The following is an 18,455-nucleotide window of genomic DNA, read 5'->3' as shown; positions in this document are numbered from 1 at the left end:
CATCTAAATAACAAAGCAACAGTTCATTATGAAAAGAGTTAAAATAGAGTGTGGATAAATAAATGGTTCATTGCTGGTGTTTCAATTACTCAGCACAGTGTGTACATTTCCATCTTAAATCTAGATTTTGGCGTGGTGTGTCAGATGTAGAGCAACACTGACAAGCCACTGTCAAAACAACGGCCTCGGTAAGATGATGGAGCAGGTACTTAGAATAAAAAGAAACACCCATTGAATAATATTATGCATATCCACAGCATCTACTGCCTCAAACAAAATCACATTAAAAATCTATGGGAAGCTTCTGACTCTCATATTCATGGAAATTCTAAAAACACAACGGAAAGTGGTAAGGAAGCAATTAGGTTTGCATCCTGTTTCTCTAATAATATTTTAAAATTCTACATCTCAATGCATCTGACAATTACTCTTCAGTTTTTAGTTATCAGAAGGTTTTTCTTCCACAATAATTGTCGTCTTCTCTCTTCTGAATTTGTTAACAGCATGTGCTCTGACTAATTCCAATTTATTAAGTCAACTGTGTACAGCTCATTATCTAAACATGAGATTTTTACAGGTGTTTTGCTACTGAACCCCCTACAGATTCTCACTATTTGGTGAGCCTGGAGACTTCCTCTACAAGAATGGTTACAGAGTTACCTTTCTAGTAACACAAGAAATCTCTCTCAGACATGCAAGCACACACGCTTTCACCAGGTCCTCATTGACCAAGCTGAAGTTTGCTTATGCACTGTCACTTCTACCAATAGCCCTCTCTGCATTGCTGCCCATCCCTTTGGACTCCTGAAGTGTGCCTCCCTGAATCTACTTCACCATCGCCACTGCCACTTTCGCATGCTGCCCTTTCTGCCTTCTGTCTCATGGAGAAGCCCAGAGAACAGAATCCTTTAAAGGTTGTTTTTAAGCAAGGATTACATGACAGGGAACAACAAACAAAGCTGCTGCATTGTATGTCTGAGGTTCTCTGTTTTCTGTCTCACAACATATAACTCAGGATGACTTTTCTCCTTCTCCAGATTAATGACATAAAGAAAGTGACAGGTTTATGCTATATTTTTTGTAACTCACAGTCTTCACACAAATGATAAAGGACAGTGAGAGCTCATAATGTGGAAGGAGACATTTGTTGCATGATTCGCGAGATGAGCACTGGGTTAGGACTGGGAAAGATGGAAAGACCAATGAAATTAAAATGTCACCCTAGAGGATCAGATTGTCTTTCTTTTAGCCATTTTTGATTTCTGAGTATCACTTGCTCATCAGCCTAAATCAGACAGTCGTTTTCTAATTCTCTGGGTATCCAGTATAAGACTTATGGTCAGAAACAAGTACAGTGGATATGCTTTATCTATATACAGGTCTACATGAAGGAAATCGGGCATGATATAGCTCAAACTGTCTGCCTGAAATTAGCAGGGCACTTCAGTAACTGGTACCCCATTATCATCTCTCTCTACTCTCAAATATAATATTGGAAGAAACAAAAACTCAGTTCCCAAACCCAGAATTGAAGTATGAAGTATATAAAGTATACTAAGTAAAGTATAGCAATGATATCATTCCAAGAGACATTAATTCATGATGAGGTACAGATATATTTCATTAGGTATTGTACAAATGCACAGAATCAGTGAGGAGGATAAGATATAGTAAATAATTACTCTCCAAGGAGGACAGAGGTAAAACAAATGAAATACGATTGTACTATTAAAGCTGCTAAACCAGGCTGCCCAGGACGACTTCAGAATTTTTTAACTTTTGAATGCTTCTATTTCCTACCACCATTACTCAATACTGTCACTGCATATGATTTCCCATCAAAGAAATAAAAGCCCTGAATATTACCAAATTTTTACCGTTGCTTCTTGCTACAAGTAACTACAAGTCATCGATACTGTTTAGCTTCTCAAATATGCCTCTGCTACAGAGATGCTGTAAGGGATCAGTAACCACTTAGCCAAAGAGCTGCAAGTGTCTGTTTTCTACTTCTCCATTTCTTCACCCATGCAGACAGGAGCTTCTTGTTTCCAGCTTAAGCAAGACAGTAAGCTATATTCAAACAACGGAAAAATAAATGTGCAGAATGGTTGTGGTTTTCTTTAATAGTTACTCATAGCTTTAAGAGAACTGTTTTACATTCACTCTCACTTGCAGCCTTTTAGCCTGGCAGCCACAGCCGGTCACCATGAGCATGAGCCAACCACTAGAGGGGAACCTGATGTGTTTTGTCAGAGAATTTCCAAATTTTTTGCTGAAATACAGAAACATACAGGTCAAGAAGGACAGAACTAGTTCTATTCCATGTTCCTAAATTACAAATGCTTGTGTCCATAACCTGCTCCTGTCATTCCAAATTTCATACCCTTTCCCCAGTCCAGAAGGATCTTAGCAAAGCCTGTCAGTGAAATGGTCATGTGAATGACCAAAATATTGTAAAAGCAAAGTATTTTTTCCTAAGCTTGAATAAAAACATCCAAAACATTTTTTGCTAATATTTTCTCTGCAAGTCTGCTCAGGAAGACATTTATGAAGGAATGTTTGAGATTAAATGCTAAAATTCTGATGAAGTAGAAGCAAGTGAAAACAGAGTGTAAATTTTGATAGAAAACAACAGGCTTAACACGAGGCACAAACATCACAACTTGTAATAGTGCAAAGAGTTCCAACTCCAATTTTTACACACACACTGTGTTTCTCTGCATTGCCAGTTTTTAGTCTAATGGCTCTCTGTGGGACCTCTAACAGATTCCACTTTCATCAGAAAAAAGAGGAAACATTTCAGAGGATCAGTCCTCTACACTAAGAGTGACACCCTTTTAGTTCTGTTACATATCCAGGGCAGTCATTTTGAAGACAGCTTTAATTATTGAATTCTCTCTTCTCCACTAATTCTATTTTTAAAATACTTTCAACACATCAGAATTTCAGACTGAAGGAAACAAAAAGCAAATATAGGCTGTATAACATGCACCTCGTTGCAGAACAAGCAATACAAAATCCAATATTTCATCCTTCATGGGAGACTATGTATTGTTCACTTGGCAATAAAGTGTATAAATTACACTTTGATTTTCTTTTTTCACTTCTCTTTACCATGACTGGTGTGCTGATGTGTCTAGAGAATTTGCCTTTTTGAAGTTTTGCTGACAGCTTTACAGAATCATTTTCTCTGGAGCATCCTTCTGAATCCTGTTTTTTGTAACCCTTTTTATACTGTATCAATTTTGCTACCTCTGCAAAAAATATTACTCGCCTGAGGGTTTTTCTTCTTCCAGTCACGCTGCTAGGGGGCTGATTGTTTCTGATTACTAAAGTCAAAACTCACTGAAAATGAACTATTCAAGCTGAGGAGCATTTCACATGAGCACAGCAGGTTATCCAGTCACCTTACTTGTCATATTATTTAGTAACATGCCTACTATGGATGGAGATTATAAAATCATTTTTGTTGGCTGCACTGACAACCCACATAGAAAAATAATTCTATTGTTTGAGATTCTGGAAAGGTAACCATAGAATAAAGCATTTGACTACAGAGTAGAGAACACAATAAAATAAACTGATACGTACATATATATAGGTGACACATAGTTTGGTATTTAAAAGTGAAGGTATCAGTGCTAGTATTTCTCAAAGGAGTCATTTAACCAATTTTTCTTCTTTTTACTATGCAACTGGAAGAAAAAAGATAATATGCTGAACTTGATAGGAAGACTATTATATTATAAATCCTTTCTACATTTACAATGTAAAATTGTATTCATTAGATATGAAAATATCCATTGCATCATTTATATCATTTTCTCTCCAATGAAGAATTGTTCCTACATTGTACCATCTATTGTTTCTCTGCCTCAGGCAACAGAATTCATCCATTTCCCTGCTGCAGCCTGAATATATGGTGCATAGATGGTATGCTGAAGTGTCTGCATTTAAGACAGCATTACTGATCTGAATGAATTCAAGAGAAAATATAAAGATGATGAGAGAGGTATGTCATAAACTGCCAATTATACCTTATCTTTCTTGTGCCATTTATCAGAATCTCAGTATAGGAATGTTCCCCCACCAACTTCTTTTTTTTTTTTTTTTTTTTTTTTTTTTCTTCCTCTAAATATTGTAGTTGTTTATTATTTGTTTAAACGTAAAAAATCTTGGAGACTTTCAAACAGAATGTCTGGCTGCTCGCTACTAGCAATTGGTGTGTTTAATAAATTATTCTTCATATTTAAAGAGTAATGACATTCTTGGGCTGCTGCACAGCGTGGGCTGCATAATGTTAAGCTGGGAAGGGAAGAGGTAAGAGCAACTTCTTTCTGTACCACCACGGAGACTGTGCTGCAGACAAAATCTGACACTGCCTGAGCACTCTGGCTTTGAGATTCCTTGTACAGACACTAATTCAACCCTAACTCATTGTTATTCAAAGATTACTTCACTAACCATTCCTGATAGGTGTTCCTAATCTATTCTTAGAAACCTCCAAAGCTGGAAGCACCACAGATTCTTCAGACAGTCCTTTCCAGAGCTTCTCTATGCCTGATATAAGGAAATATAATTTCATTCAGTACCACTGTCATTAAGACCATTTTTACTCTCTCTCTACATCTATGATATCTAGAGATTAATTCATCCCAATCTTTGTTGTGATAAGATTTTACATACCATTAAACACCTCACATCCTCATGCAGTTGTATTACCTCCCAACTAAACAATTCAAACTTTCCACTACTGTAGCATTAATCATCTGAACTTAGACTGACAGGTATTTGGGGGAGTGGTCTGTAGATGCACGCTGATGTTCAGCCATGGAGAAATGAAAATTCTGTATTAATTTGAAGTTTTGTGATTAAATATACCTTAAAAGATGATGTTTATCATACTTGAAAAGCTATAACGTGGCTTTTGATAGGAAAGGTTGAAGCCACTGCAAGCTCTATGACGGAATGTTAAACTGGCATAACAAAGAAAAATACCCTGAAAAAAAGCTATTAAAAGCCTACCTAGCAGAAATAAAAGTCAACCTGATTCAGCAAGGGATCTTACTCATTTCACAGATGAAGTAAAACTGACTTATCATGTATTGTACTGGAGGGAAGAAAGTAGAAAGAATCACATCACAGTCAGAAAAAATGTAGAAGAGACAGAAAGAAGACTTCCAGTTTGACAAAGATGTTCTGGGTGATATGCGGGAAAAACATGAGCTAGCAAAAGAACATCAAACAAAACAAGCAAGTGGAAAATTATATGGTTGCAGAAAAGCACTCAGAAGCCTATGGAAAGAGTTACGGAAACATCTGCAACCACCTAATATCTTGAAAAGCACAACAATAAATAAATAAAATGAAAACACAAAAACAGACGGTTACCACTGACAAATAAATGAAGGAAAAGGTGCAGAAGCAAATGAAAATAAGTGGAAAAAAGTACACACACACAAGTTTTACAATCTCATAAATTTCACCTTAAGAAGCAAGAAGGATAAAAAATACTGCATGTTCTTTATCATAACGAAAGACATTGGACAAAACGCTGCACTCTCAAGCATATCATATGTCATACCCTGACTGTTCCAAAACTTTTGTGCCTTGCAGGCAATAACATCACCTGTTCCAAACATGAACGACTCATTAAAGCCTGCAGGTGAAAACTTGTCTCAATCCACAGAAACAGAGCTGACATTTTATAAACTTCATCATATTTTTGAGAGAAAAACATGTAGGCAGACAGAGAATATGGAGTTAGCACAGTTTAATAGTGCACATTCATGCGATGCTTACTATGATCCCCAGCACAGCTTGAACATTTCTTGTCACAGAAATGTTTTGATCTTGATGAGGGATGTTCATACTGGAAATAGTGCATGTGGTAAATTGAGACTTGGGCTTGTGTGAACTAATATCAGCATGCACTTATGTGTGCTTTATCTTAGAGTTAATAGAGACAAATAATGATTTGCAAATGAAGAAACAGTGATTACCTCAGAGCAGCAGTTTTCCCATTTCTGTGAGTACATGTAACCTGCCTGGTTTGATACCCAATTTGTATGTCCCAGTATTTGTTGTCCTGCCTATTTTGTCTGTTTCGATTCCTCTTCTTCTTAATTAATTCACGAGCCTCGGGATCCCGAACTGCCTTTTCTCTGTCCTTTTCCTTGTCCTTGCTCTTCCCTCGTTTTCTTGCTTGCCGTATTTGTCTTGAGTGGGGCACTGAGCACATGCTCCACGGACCCACATTTAGGCTATAGAGGCTTTCTTCAGCAGCACATGGGCTAGACTGACAGACCTGAAATTCAGTGAGATTTGGGCAAGCAGACCCACCAAACTGTGGTGGGGCCACCACGTGCCGAGTTCGATGCTGAAGCCCACTGCCACAGGTCTTAGAGCACTCTGTCCAAGGGGCAAACTCAGCCACAATGCAGTCCTGCCGGCACGGGATGAGGCATGCCTGCTCCTGGCGGGGCTTGGGCTCGAAGTACTCACAGATGACATCCTCAGCAGGCACCCCATTGGACTTCTGGATGCAGGTGATGTCTCTTGTCTGAATGCCATCCTCCCCTCTGAGGCACTCCTGGGGCTTCTCATGGCTGCGGGAGAGGACGGGCCGGCACTGATCCCACGTGCCGATCTGCCAGTCATACAGCTCCTTGTGCCAGTCACAGACACGGAAGCAGCTCTGCTGGTTGTCCGGCCGCTCCGGCTGCTTGCAGTTGGTGGGCAGTGTTGTCCAGCCCTCCACATGGGCACACCACACTGCTCGAGTCTGGATGCCACCTGGGCCACATTCATCTCCCATGCATCTCCCCCACGGACCTGGAAAAGAAGAGAAGACACTAATGTTGCACGCCTAGTTGTTCTTTGACCAGGTGCGAAGCCAAGTTGAGAGAATCAGTTTTGTATTTCCAGTATCTCTAAGAACTTCAGGCTTGGAGAAACACAAAACAAATACTGGGTTATTCTTCATCTCTTATGATTATGGATAGATTTCACTTTTTATCCTAGCCAAACTGAACTTTTAATTTCAAGAATATACTAAGGAATTAATCTCATTAGAAAACTAAGAACTGAGCTATCGCAAAACGTGTCTTTGAGAAAACAGGAGGCAAAGTCTTTGCCTGCAAGTCATGAATTTAATACTTTCACTTACATGAAAACTCTTTTTTGGACTGCTTTAACTTTTGCTTCACATTTCTATTTTACTCCCTTTGTACTCTTTGTGCCCATTCTCCTTCTGCTGTACTGCGTTAAATAATTAGAACAAGACTAAACATTTTGGGGAAAAAATAAAGGTAATTTCAGGTAGGCCACATCTATTCTTCCTCTATTATAATTATAAAAGGAAAAGAAAAAGGAAAGTTAAGGAGTTTGTACCAGAAAAAGCTCTGAAATAGTTATACGGAAGAAATGCTTAAGACAGAGACATACCAACTCTCCAAAGAACAGAAGTTATTGCTTTTTTTAAAATCCCTAAGGTCTATGATAAAATCCCTACACATTTCTATAATTAGTGACAGCCAGATCAATAAAAATCTATATCCTTGAAAGCTCACAAGGCTGCTTTTTCTTTTATTGAAAACAGCAATATTCACTAGGCCCTACTCAAAAAATGCACAAATAATATGATAAAGAACTGAAGGGTTTTCTTTTTTGTTTTTTTGTTTTTGTTTTTGTTTTTTAAGGTCCCCCTCATAAAATTCTAATCTGGAAAGTGGTATTTACACATTGTGCATTGACTTACGGTAAAAAAAGAAAAGCACAAGCAGTTGAGAAAAAAAAAATGTAACAATTTCACAAAGAAAAACATCCACCTGCAGACAGTTGGCCACCCAAATACATTTTCTCTGAGTATGGACTGCTACTGTTCCATGAAAAATCTAGGTCAGGCCATTCAATCATTATTCATCTAGATGACCCTAGAGACTGTACCAAGACTACTTGTGAGTAAAGTTGTGGGAATTGCAGGGTGAAGACTTCGTTATTTTCAAAGCAGGCTAACAGAAGAATTCTGGTGCGGCACACCAGTAAGCTAAATTAATTATGTCTTATAAAAATTATTTAAAGCAGTTTGTCTTTGAATTACTGGAAGGAAATATAATGTCCTGCCTTAGTACTGATTCACACTAACTTTAAAACTCTCACCAGTTTTAATGCAGATATCAGCAATTGCAGCTCCAAAAGACAATTACAGCCTGGACTGAATATAAAAAAGCACAGCTAGCAGGTCATAGGAGATGATCGTCCCTTTCTATTCTGCTGTTCTAAGACACCACGTGGAGCACTGTGTTCAGCTCTGGGACCTTCAATATACAAAGTACATGCACCTGACATAGTGAGTCCAGATGAGGGGCAATGAGAATGAGCAGAGGGCTGGAACACCTCTCCTACAAAGAGCTGTTCAGCCTGGAGAAGAAAAGGCTTCAGAGAGATCTTAAAGATGTCTTCCAGAACCTAAAGTGGCCTACAGAAAAGATAGAGAGTGACTCAGGCAGTGTAGTGACAGGACAAGGAGTAACAGCTTTAAACTAAAAGAGGGATCTATATGGTTTAGTAGCTTGTGGTAGCAATAGTAATGGGAGGATGGTTGGATGAGACGATCTTATAGGTCCTTTCCAACCTTGTGATTCTATGATTCTATGCTTCTACTTACGCATATACTAAAAACATCAGCATTAATGCACGGACCGTTCACTACCTTTGGCAATGTAAATATATTTAAAATAAATTAATATCAAAAACTGCAAGTGTGGAAATTTGAAAGAAATAAAAGAATGTTCTTTTTAGAATAGGTTTTTCCATCCAAAATAACAATGAGATGCATGACAGACTAAATGACTTTATTCTGCTTTTGCTGTGAAGTAGTATGCAAATTTATAAAAGCATGTCAATGAGCACCACCTAACAACATTGATGGGGTCCTCTGAAAAAACAACTAAAGAGCATCTCTAAGTTTATGGAGGTTTATAAATGCATTGCTAATATTAGTATTGTATTGGACCCTCCTCTTTATCTACATAGAAATTGATACCTAATTTTACATTCAAAATAAGCTGTTTAGACTATAAATATTCCAGCACCTTGAATTTTCACTTTACTACGCCCTTCTTTTTTGGGTTGACTTAGTTGGATCTCTCCTGTCAGCTTCCTTAAAAGTCTAAAGGGCTTCCACATTAAACCAAATCAATTTTCATTTGGGCAGAAAATTATACTTGAAGAGGGAAAGAAAGCTGAAAGCAAAAACAAACAAGAAAAACTTGTACACAATTCTCCTGCTTGCTGAACTTCAGGGGTGACTCAATGCTTCTAACCTATACAGTGACCAGAGGCATTAAACTCTGTCCTGTGGCCTCTAGTCCCCATAAATCTCTCTTCTCCCACAGTTTGGCCATCTACCCCCTGACATACCCCTCACTCTCTCAAACTTTCTTTTTCTTTGTATGCTCTCTGTCCCCCTACCTATGTAGATGTTTTTTACCAACTACTTCTTTGAGGAATATCACACTAAGGAGCAAAAAAAAATTGAAAGAGGTACTCTTCTTCACAACTAGCCACAATTCTCCTTGGGATTCTGGAGAATATTTATAAAATAAAAATAATAACAATAAAATAAATAATAATAAAATAAAAATAATAACAATAAGAAGAAAAAGGAAGAAACAATTTTGTATTCAGCGCTTATTCAAAATAAGAGCAAGTTTTAAGCTAACCTTCAGTGAATTCATTTCAGAATACCTAGTTGTCTTAACAATGAGTGAAGGAGGGGGAGGAAGGAAGGGACAGGAAGAGGAATTCCCATTTTGTTACCTTCTCGAAAAAAGGGGAAATAAAGACGTGAACATTTTTAACAATATGAACAGGAACTTTGCTCAAAATTATTCTGATAAATAGCAAATCCTTTTTCATTTCCTTTAGAAAGCAATTTCTGAAACACAAATTAACAAAAGTTCTGTCAGCTTTCATCTGCACACAACTTTAAAATCTTCCATTAAGTTATTCCACATCTGATTATAGAACTAAGAGTCACTTTTCTTATCCATAAGCACCTACCAGAGGATTCATGTTGCCATACATTTGCAATATAGACCATGCAAAAAGAGATAGGATCAGTTCCCTTTACAGATATCCATCTCTCTCTCCTGATGAAAAAAACAGCCTACAAAACTCATTCAAATCTTAAGTGTGTTTGAAGACATCGCAAGGGTCAATGCCAAACACGGCTCATTTGAAAATAATCACAGAAAAGCAGGCAAATAAATGTCTCTGAGTAAAGTGGCTTTGCAATTTGATCCAAATAACAAAAAAATGCATCACAAATTAATCCTAATCCACTGTCATTTTTGTTTTCATTGCCATAGATTGAAGAGAGAGCATGCAGCACACGCTTCCATTATTCCTTTGCCTGCTGGTCAAGACAGCACAGAAGATTCTCAACATATTTTTGTAATAAATGATTATTATAGGCAGTACTTACACACTTTGCTATGTATACAACTGATCTGCAGACTGAAATTGATACACGAGACTGAAGAGAACAGGAGTACAGACAGACTTACAGCCAGGAGCAAGTCGATCTGTATTCAACATGGGCTGCAGACATTTTTATACGCAAATTTTTGGGATAAAATAATCTAGCAGAAGCTCATATAGCATAGATATGCAATTCTGCAAAGAAAGAGAAAGAACAGCAAAACATCCCACACAGATTTCAACCATCTCGTGAAGGCTGCAGGGGGATGGGGGCAGCTGCTCTTTCACAAATCCTCAGCTGATGCTAAGCACTAGTAACAACAATAGAAACTCTTTAGGAAAGCTGTCGAGCTTAATCAAAGCCTCATATAATGTTTTAATTTGCTCTTTATGAATATTCCTTAGGTTCTCTACTTCCCGCAGCAGTCGTCACACATGCTTGCTCTCCCTGCTGTGCGCTGATCCAGTTGCAAGCAGACAACGTGATACATGTTTGGCGCTGGGGAGATAGCTGCTGCTGTGAACACGAAGTAGTCTTTCTTGGGATTTTTAAACAGATTTAGATGGATGTGTCACGCTTTACCTGGACTGGGCTGCACTTGTCTCCAGAAAATACCATAATGTATCTGCATGTTGCTTAACTGGCATTTGACAAATGGTAAATACAGAAATAAATTGGAAGCTTGTATCCTTTCTGCTGTTGGGAGTTGTCACTGAAGTCATAGTGAGTTTAAGATGTCATTTGTAATTCTTTGTCTTCTAAAGAGATTACTGTAGAATACAATATTAAGATTCCTCCTAAGCTTCTGAAGGATTAACATTTATTTTTGTTAGGGAGCAGGGAAGGGAGTGAATTAGGCACTGCTACAAGTTTATACTGAAATTCCTTGAAGTGAGCATGATGGAGTCAAAAATCAAGACAAATATGTCACTAAAACATCAATAATCTTGCAGCTGAGTTGAAATAAAGCTATTATAGTATTTGTTATCTTATATATTATTTCAGATGTTAAAATTAACACTATTTGAAAGAAAAAAAAATTACTTTGAGCTTTGAGTCTGGGCAAATAAGACTACGTGAAAATCCCTTAAGCGTTTTTCCCCATACAAGTATAAAAATATAAAGCGCCAAAGAAACCAAACTTGCAACCATGAAAGTCTTCAAAGCATCAAACAAGATGTTACTCTCATTATTAACAAATGTGTTTTCAGCTGAATTTTGCTGTACTTTTAGCAAGAACTAGTTTTGACTCATTTGTATTACTAGTTTGGTGTCTGTAAGTAGCATTAATAGTTTAATGCCAGAGAGACTCTGACTGCACAAGACAACGAGCAGATTAGTTTTTTAGTATTTTGAGAGGATTGTATTTAGAGAGACTACTGGGAGACTGATTAGCAGAAATCTACTTTTCTTAAGTTTAGAAACAAGCTAGTACACAGTAGTAGAGACCTCAAATTTTCTTTGTATTATGAGAAGGCTGTGAAGAGGGCCAAGAAGGTTAAGTGGATGACACAGGGCTGGGTGGCAGAAGGACACAAGTATTACAAGATCCAGCTCAAGAGTAAGCAGCAAATCTCAAGAGAGGTCAGAAAGACACAGATCAAAGAGACTTTGAAGGACTCAGGAGACGACCACAAATGCAAACTGCAGTTCCTGATAGCAGAACCATCAAGTAGCAGAATGAACAGCAGCAGGCCACTGAGAATAGAACCGGAGCAGAGTAGCAGCCAGAATCACTTGGCAGATCCGCTCTGTTACACTGAAATGCGAGAATCGTCTGTAAGTTGACACAGCACTCCTATGTTATCTACATTTGCTTTATGAAGTTGTGGTGACATAGGAAAAACAACTACTGCTGCAAAGGGTATTTTTGTCACAGACAGCAGCTAATCATGAAAGTCTAAACAGGGAAGTCGGTCTCACTAATATAGATGTGCTGCGTGCTACAATGACAGGTAATACAGCAAAATGCTGTAATTCTATATAAATTACTGATACACTTTTTTTTTTCTTTTTTTTTTTTTCTTTTTAATATATATAGATGCTGCCAACATGACAAGCTGTTAGTATTTGCAAACACAGATTCGATAAGTTATACTATCGGGAGTACCAAGGCAGCAGAACACAGATAGACAAAACCTTTATTTTCACATCATTCCCTCCCTGGGATCTGTAGGACTTGCTGCATGCTCTGCGTGCCAGCAACTCCCATACTGGAGTCCTATGGATCACCTTGACTGTTGTTTTTATTCAAAGCTTTTGTCTTTCCCAGATGTGTCTGAGGTTGAAAAGAACACACAAGGCAGTGTTTGCATCAAAGAAAATGGATTCAGAATATGGAGGGGAGATAAAAAAGGAAAGGAGGTTAACAGAATAAAACACAGCAATGTCTGAGATTCAGAGGAAGATAATGGAGAATCAAATATGCCTACAAATGATATGACACCTAGGTCAAAATTTTTATTTCCTGAGAGTATAAGACACTGCAGTTCAATTTCAGAATTTGAAGGGCAAGTTCCTTCCATTCCCTAGGTTAACAAGGAAATACAAAAACTAACATTAAAAATACAGCAATATATATTAATCTAAAATGCAAATTTCCCTTTGTTCACCCAACCTTCTAGGCACACTTTCAAACAATAGGATAAAGGCAAACTTCAAAGTCTGAAAAATCAGCTATTCAGAAATCTTTCTAACTGTGCACCTTTGCCTATAATTATTAAGGTATTTTATAAGTCTATGCACTTTTGTTTTTTTCCCTATTAAAATCCATTAGGAAAATAGACATAATGTTCCTGAGACTATTAGCAGTACAGTAAATAACATAACTGATAACCTTGTTTTGAAATGTCACTTAAAATCATGAATGCAGAACATATGAAGTAAGCTTAAAGAGAAACCCTACCAATCAAAATTCTGACATCGAAAATCACAAAAAGTGTTACACTTACTGTTTCCCTAACTGGACAGTTTAGTATTATAACCTCACAAATTCCTGGACCACCTGGGCAGAGAGGAACCTGATGAGGTTCATCAAGAGCAAGTATAAAATCTGGGGATGAAGAAACACAGGCACAAGTACAGGTTAGGAGCTGATCTTCTGGAAAGAAGCTCTGAGGAGAAGAACCTGGGTGTCCTGGTGGACAACAGGTTGGCTATGAACAAGCAGTATGCCCTTATGGACAAGAAGGCCAATGGTATCCTGGGTTGCATGAAAAAGAGCATGGCTAGCAGGTCAAGGGAGGTGATCCTCCCTTTCTACTGTGTCTTGCTGAGGTCACATCCGGACTACTTTGTACAGTTCTGGGCTCTCCTATTCAAAACAGACAGGGTTCTCCTAGAGAGTGTCCAGTGAAGGGCAACAAAGTTGTTAAAGGGCCTGGATAATCTCCTGTATGAGGAAAGGCTGAGAGATCTGGGATTGTTCAGCTTGGAGAACACTGAGAGGGGGTCTCGTCAATGTCTATAAACATCCAAAGAGTGAGAGTCAAATGGATGTTGCCAGGCTCATTTCAGAGGTGCGCAAAACAGGACAAGGAGCAATAAGAAAAAATTCCATGCAAACATGCAAAAGAACTTCTTTAAGGGTGACAGTGCACTGAAACAGGCTGACAAAGAGGCGGTGAAGTCTCCTTCTCTGGCAATATTCAAGATCTGTCTGGACGCTTTACTTCTCAACCCTCTCTAGAGAACCTGCTTTAGCAGGGGGTTGGACTCAATGATCTCCAGATATGCCTTACAATCCTTATGATTCTATGAACAAAATTTTCCTTGTTTTAATCCAGCAAGTACTCACTCCGTTTGTGTATTAGAAAACTAGTGTCTCTAAAACAAAGTCATATTCTCCGTAAGAAAAAGAAATAAATTCTTTTCAATTGCTTTCTCAGTGCTGACAGGAAATATTTTTTTCATCTGTTATAAAGATGGAAATAATAAAAAGTTCCTACAACAAATACATAAAGAAACAAACCAGCCTCAGTAATTTTCTTCATTTGTTCTTCTTCCCTATAAAGTCTGGTCTGAAAACTTAATTCAGCAGTTTGTACAAACAAACTTCCTTCTGTTTGCCACTTTTTAATATTTATTCTCTTGCTCTATCTATACAAATTTGAATCTTTAAATAAACTGCAACGGAGCTCATACTTTGCATAGCACATACCATAGTTCTTCTCAAAGTAATGTGAATGGATGCAAACCTAGCACCCTGAAAATCATTATGTGCACCAAAGGTATTGAGAGCCTCCAGCTTGCAGCAGTGGTTCAATATGATAACCTGAAGTACATTCTAGCATGTGTGCAAACATGAAAGGCTTACAGCTCACAATGCAGAACTGTCTGGCTTTCTGTTACTGCCATAACCTGTAATAAAATCTCTTCCTTTATGCTTACTATAAACTTAAGCTAGTTCTCAAAATATTATTCAGATTTTAAATCAGTTCTTTCTCCAAACTTTTTTTTTAAATTTTTTTAGCTTTTTATCATCAGTTCCTCTAACTATTCATTTCTCATTTACATAGTATAGCACTAGCAGACAAAATGAATATTGAATGAACACACGAAAGGAATATTTAATTGAAGCAGCATGCTCTAAGGAGAAATAGAGCTGCTATGTTCTACAAAGCAATTACACTGCTTTGAGCCTCTAGTCATAGTGCAATAAATACTTTTGATATTGTAAGATACCAATACCAAGTTTCTTTTAGACTGTTTACACATAAAGCTTATTCATGAACATTTCTTAGATTCATTATAAGTGGTGTTAAACCAGACCAGTGTATTCCTCCAACTCTTCATATTTCCGTCTAGTTTCAGTGCTGGCTGAAATGCCAGATAATGCTCTTCTGGCAACACGATTAGCAAACACAGTAACACTCTCATAGGCTTCATAAATTAGATGAAAGGCTTCATTAACCTTTGCTTGCATCTCTCCCACATGTCTGTTTTGTTTTGGTTTGTTTTCTGATTACTAACACTTGAAAGCTGCTCTGCGTCTCCTCTAGGACGTAACAGACCTATCCATGGTCAGACCAAAGACTTTCCTAGCGCTGTGCCTGTGTCCTATAGCAATGAAGGGCAGAAGGTTGAAGAATGTATAGGTGAGTATGATGCATTCCCTGGCACTCACACAGCTTCCCAGCATTTTCAGCACACACATCACTATAGAAACGTTGATACAAATTTTAGAAATAATTGAAACTTAGATTTGTTGTTCCTTTTTTTCCCCCTGTACAAAGCTACTAGGAAATACACCATATTTACCTATTTTTTTCTTATGTACTGGGGAAAAAAACAACAACAACAACAATTCAATGCCATGAACAATGAACACCAAGGCAGTTATGAGAAAACCTGTGAAATCAGTAGTAGAGACTACAGGAGTAGTCTCAGATCAGGAGTAAATCAGGAGTAGATGTTGCGTTCATAGAGACGTTGCTTTTTGATCCTTCAATGTCGGCTTTTCCTATCACTGTGAAGCTAAATTCACCAAGCATTGGGTTGTTCACCCACTAATAGGGAATGTGAGCTGGGCTTAGACAGTTGTGAGGCAGGTTAGTTTTATTAAAAGAGACTACAATCAGAAGTATTAGTATCTTACAGCATAAGTTCTATAATTATCACCACAAATTATTCTTACCTGTGTCCCTGCATTAGAATCTACCTGAAAGGGACACATTATTGAGAAAACCAATTCAGGTTCCACTGCCTATTAAAAATTTAATTTGTATAGACTCATTTGAGGTTTTCCCCTTTGTTTTGAACCAAGGCTCCCTGTTTTCCCCGTCAGCATTTTACCTTTAAGCCAGCCACAAACTGCAAAGCAAATTCAGTGTATTGTAACTGAAACTGTAATGGTCATTGTAAGCAAGCATACTTGGAAACTGAGATTTCTTGCACTAATTCAAACTGAGCCTTGCTCCTCACTTTTCATGAGAGTGAACCCCAATTAGATCAGCTGCAAAACCAGTACTCCTTTTGATGACATTTATGCATCAGCATGTGTTGTAGCACTAATTGCTGGGTACTATTGGACAGTTTACTTTCATACAGAGTTCAATGCAATCTCATGACAATCTGGTATATGGAACAGTTTACACGGACTTTAAATCAGTTCATGAATAATGTTGCCATTTCAGTTGTTAAATGTAATTTTCTTCAGTACATGCAGGCTGATGCATTAAAAAGTAAAGATCAAACATTTCTGTTTCAGTTTGCATCAAGACCAAGCGAGTAGTATTGTTTTTATGCCAGTGTCTCATTTTCTGTCCTTTTATTACCTTCCCTTGCTCATCACTACCTCCTGCTGTGCTGCTGATAGCCAGAAGTGCTGGTTGTGGGACTGCTGCTACCACGGGGCACATCCATCAGCACAGGCCATGGCACTGGTGCCAGAACTCAGTGTGCAGCCCCACTCTGCCTGCATTTGCCAAGGGCAAACAAACCAAAAACCTCCCTGACTGAGATATGAAGAAATGTACTGCAACAGCTTTTCACAGAGCATTCAACTAGGATGCTACAGACAGACATCAGAAATTTCATGTAATATCTGTGGGCACTGACTGCTTTAAAGGGTCAGACTTCCTGTGTGATATAACGTTAGACAAGCTAGCAGGCAGTTTCTAATTGAGTTGCATAAAGTCAGCTAAAAATTTAGGTTGGTCTCAGAGCCTGCTGGGTGATCTACTGCACCATTTTTTTGTCTCCTTGCACTGTACTTTCTCCTGCATAAAGCAAGGACAACAATATCAAACTTTAAAACTCATTTAGATATATCAATGAAAAACACTGCATGAAGTAAATAGCCATAAATTATGAAGCAGCAGCAAAGCATGAGGTAAATACACCTTCCATCATTTTCTTTCTGCAGGCACATGGTTTACTCAATCTTTTTCCTTGCATTTCACTCTAAATCCTAGTTCTGTTGCATGTTGGGTTTTCATAAGAAAGCAAGAATTCCAGATGGGAACTGCTTCTTTCTCTTACTCCAACAGAAGTCTTATTCATAGAGAACAGTGTACATACTTCTCTGCATCTTCATTCTACCTCCCTGGTCATAAGAGTGCTTAAAAGACACTCAAGGATCATATAAGAAGATTTTTCATATCTCTAGATTCTTTACAGTTGTTTTCTTTGCTAGTAATGAAATAAAATAGAAGACCTGAACTTCATGAATACAGCTTAGAAAATGTTCTGATCTGTCTTCATTCTTATTTTTTTCTAATTCATTCAAGCAAAGCAAAGTTTAATGAAACCGCCTTTTCTAAGTACAGAACGTTACAGAATATTTTAATTTTATATATATATCTGTATATATATATAACCTTTAAATATTTCATTATTAAAATTGCCTATGTATTGGACTGAAATAATAATCAAGTCATAAATCTTTTGAAGTGCACTAAGACTTTATGTCTTGCTGAGACACATTCTCTCAAGCATAATCTCTGTTCATTTATTATTCATTATCATCTGCAGTTTGCCGAATTCCTGTGAAACCCACTTTCAGTGGCAACTTCCCCTAAAATCGTGGTGTTTTCCTTCCCATAGGTCCATATAGTGAAAACCAACTAAGCCATGAGTACATATTCAAAGTTCAGATGCCAGTGCAGATCAGAGTGGGGATTTATATTTGCAGATTTATATTTGTTTCAAGGAAGTCTCGTCAGGACAGTATGAAAATAGTCACTGCATTGTATGCAAAATAAATAATGGCTTCAATTTGAGCACTTTACAATTGATCATTTTAATTCTAGAGACAACTGAGATAAATAATTAATTTTAAAAAGTGAATATTACTTATTTCCATCTGGCAAATGCATTGCACAAAAGTATTAAAGAAAGAGCTTTTGTCTATTTTTATGATGTTGGCAATATCTAATAAACTTTTCTATGTAAATATATTTTTTGTCAAAATTTTTGCTTTAGAAATAAAGAATAATTTCTATGAAATATTAATGTGTCACTTTAGCAT

General features: G+C 37.5%; 1 protein-coding gene across 1 annotated transcript in view; it reads right to left on the bottom strand.

Annotated features, from left to right (window-relative positions):
* THSD7A (thrombospondin type 1 domain containing 7A) overlaps window positions 1-18,455 on the bottom strand; it is a 193,127-nt gene that overhangs the window by 116,271 nt on the left and 58,401 nt on the right. The window contains exon 2 of the mRNA XM_090142742.1: window positions 6,003-6,834. Within this exon, the coding sequence (XP_089998868.1) occupies window positions 6,003-6,834 (832 nt within the window). The remainder of the gene's footprint in view (window positions 1-6,002; window positions 6,835-18,455) is intronic.

Source organism: Phasianus colchicus, chromosome 6, assembly GCF_987193195.1.
Source record: "Phasianus colchicus chromosome 6, bPhaCol1.hap1.1, whole genome shotgun sequence".
In the NCBI taxonomy this organism is placed as follows: Eukaryota; Metazoa; Chordata; class Aves; order Galliformes; family Phasianidae; genus Phasianus; species Phasianus colchicus.
The sequence above is the reverse complement of the archived record's forward strand: the minus strand, read 5'-3'. Positions and strand labels throughout refer to the sequence as shown.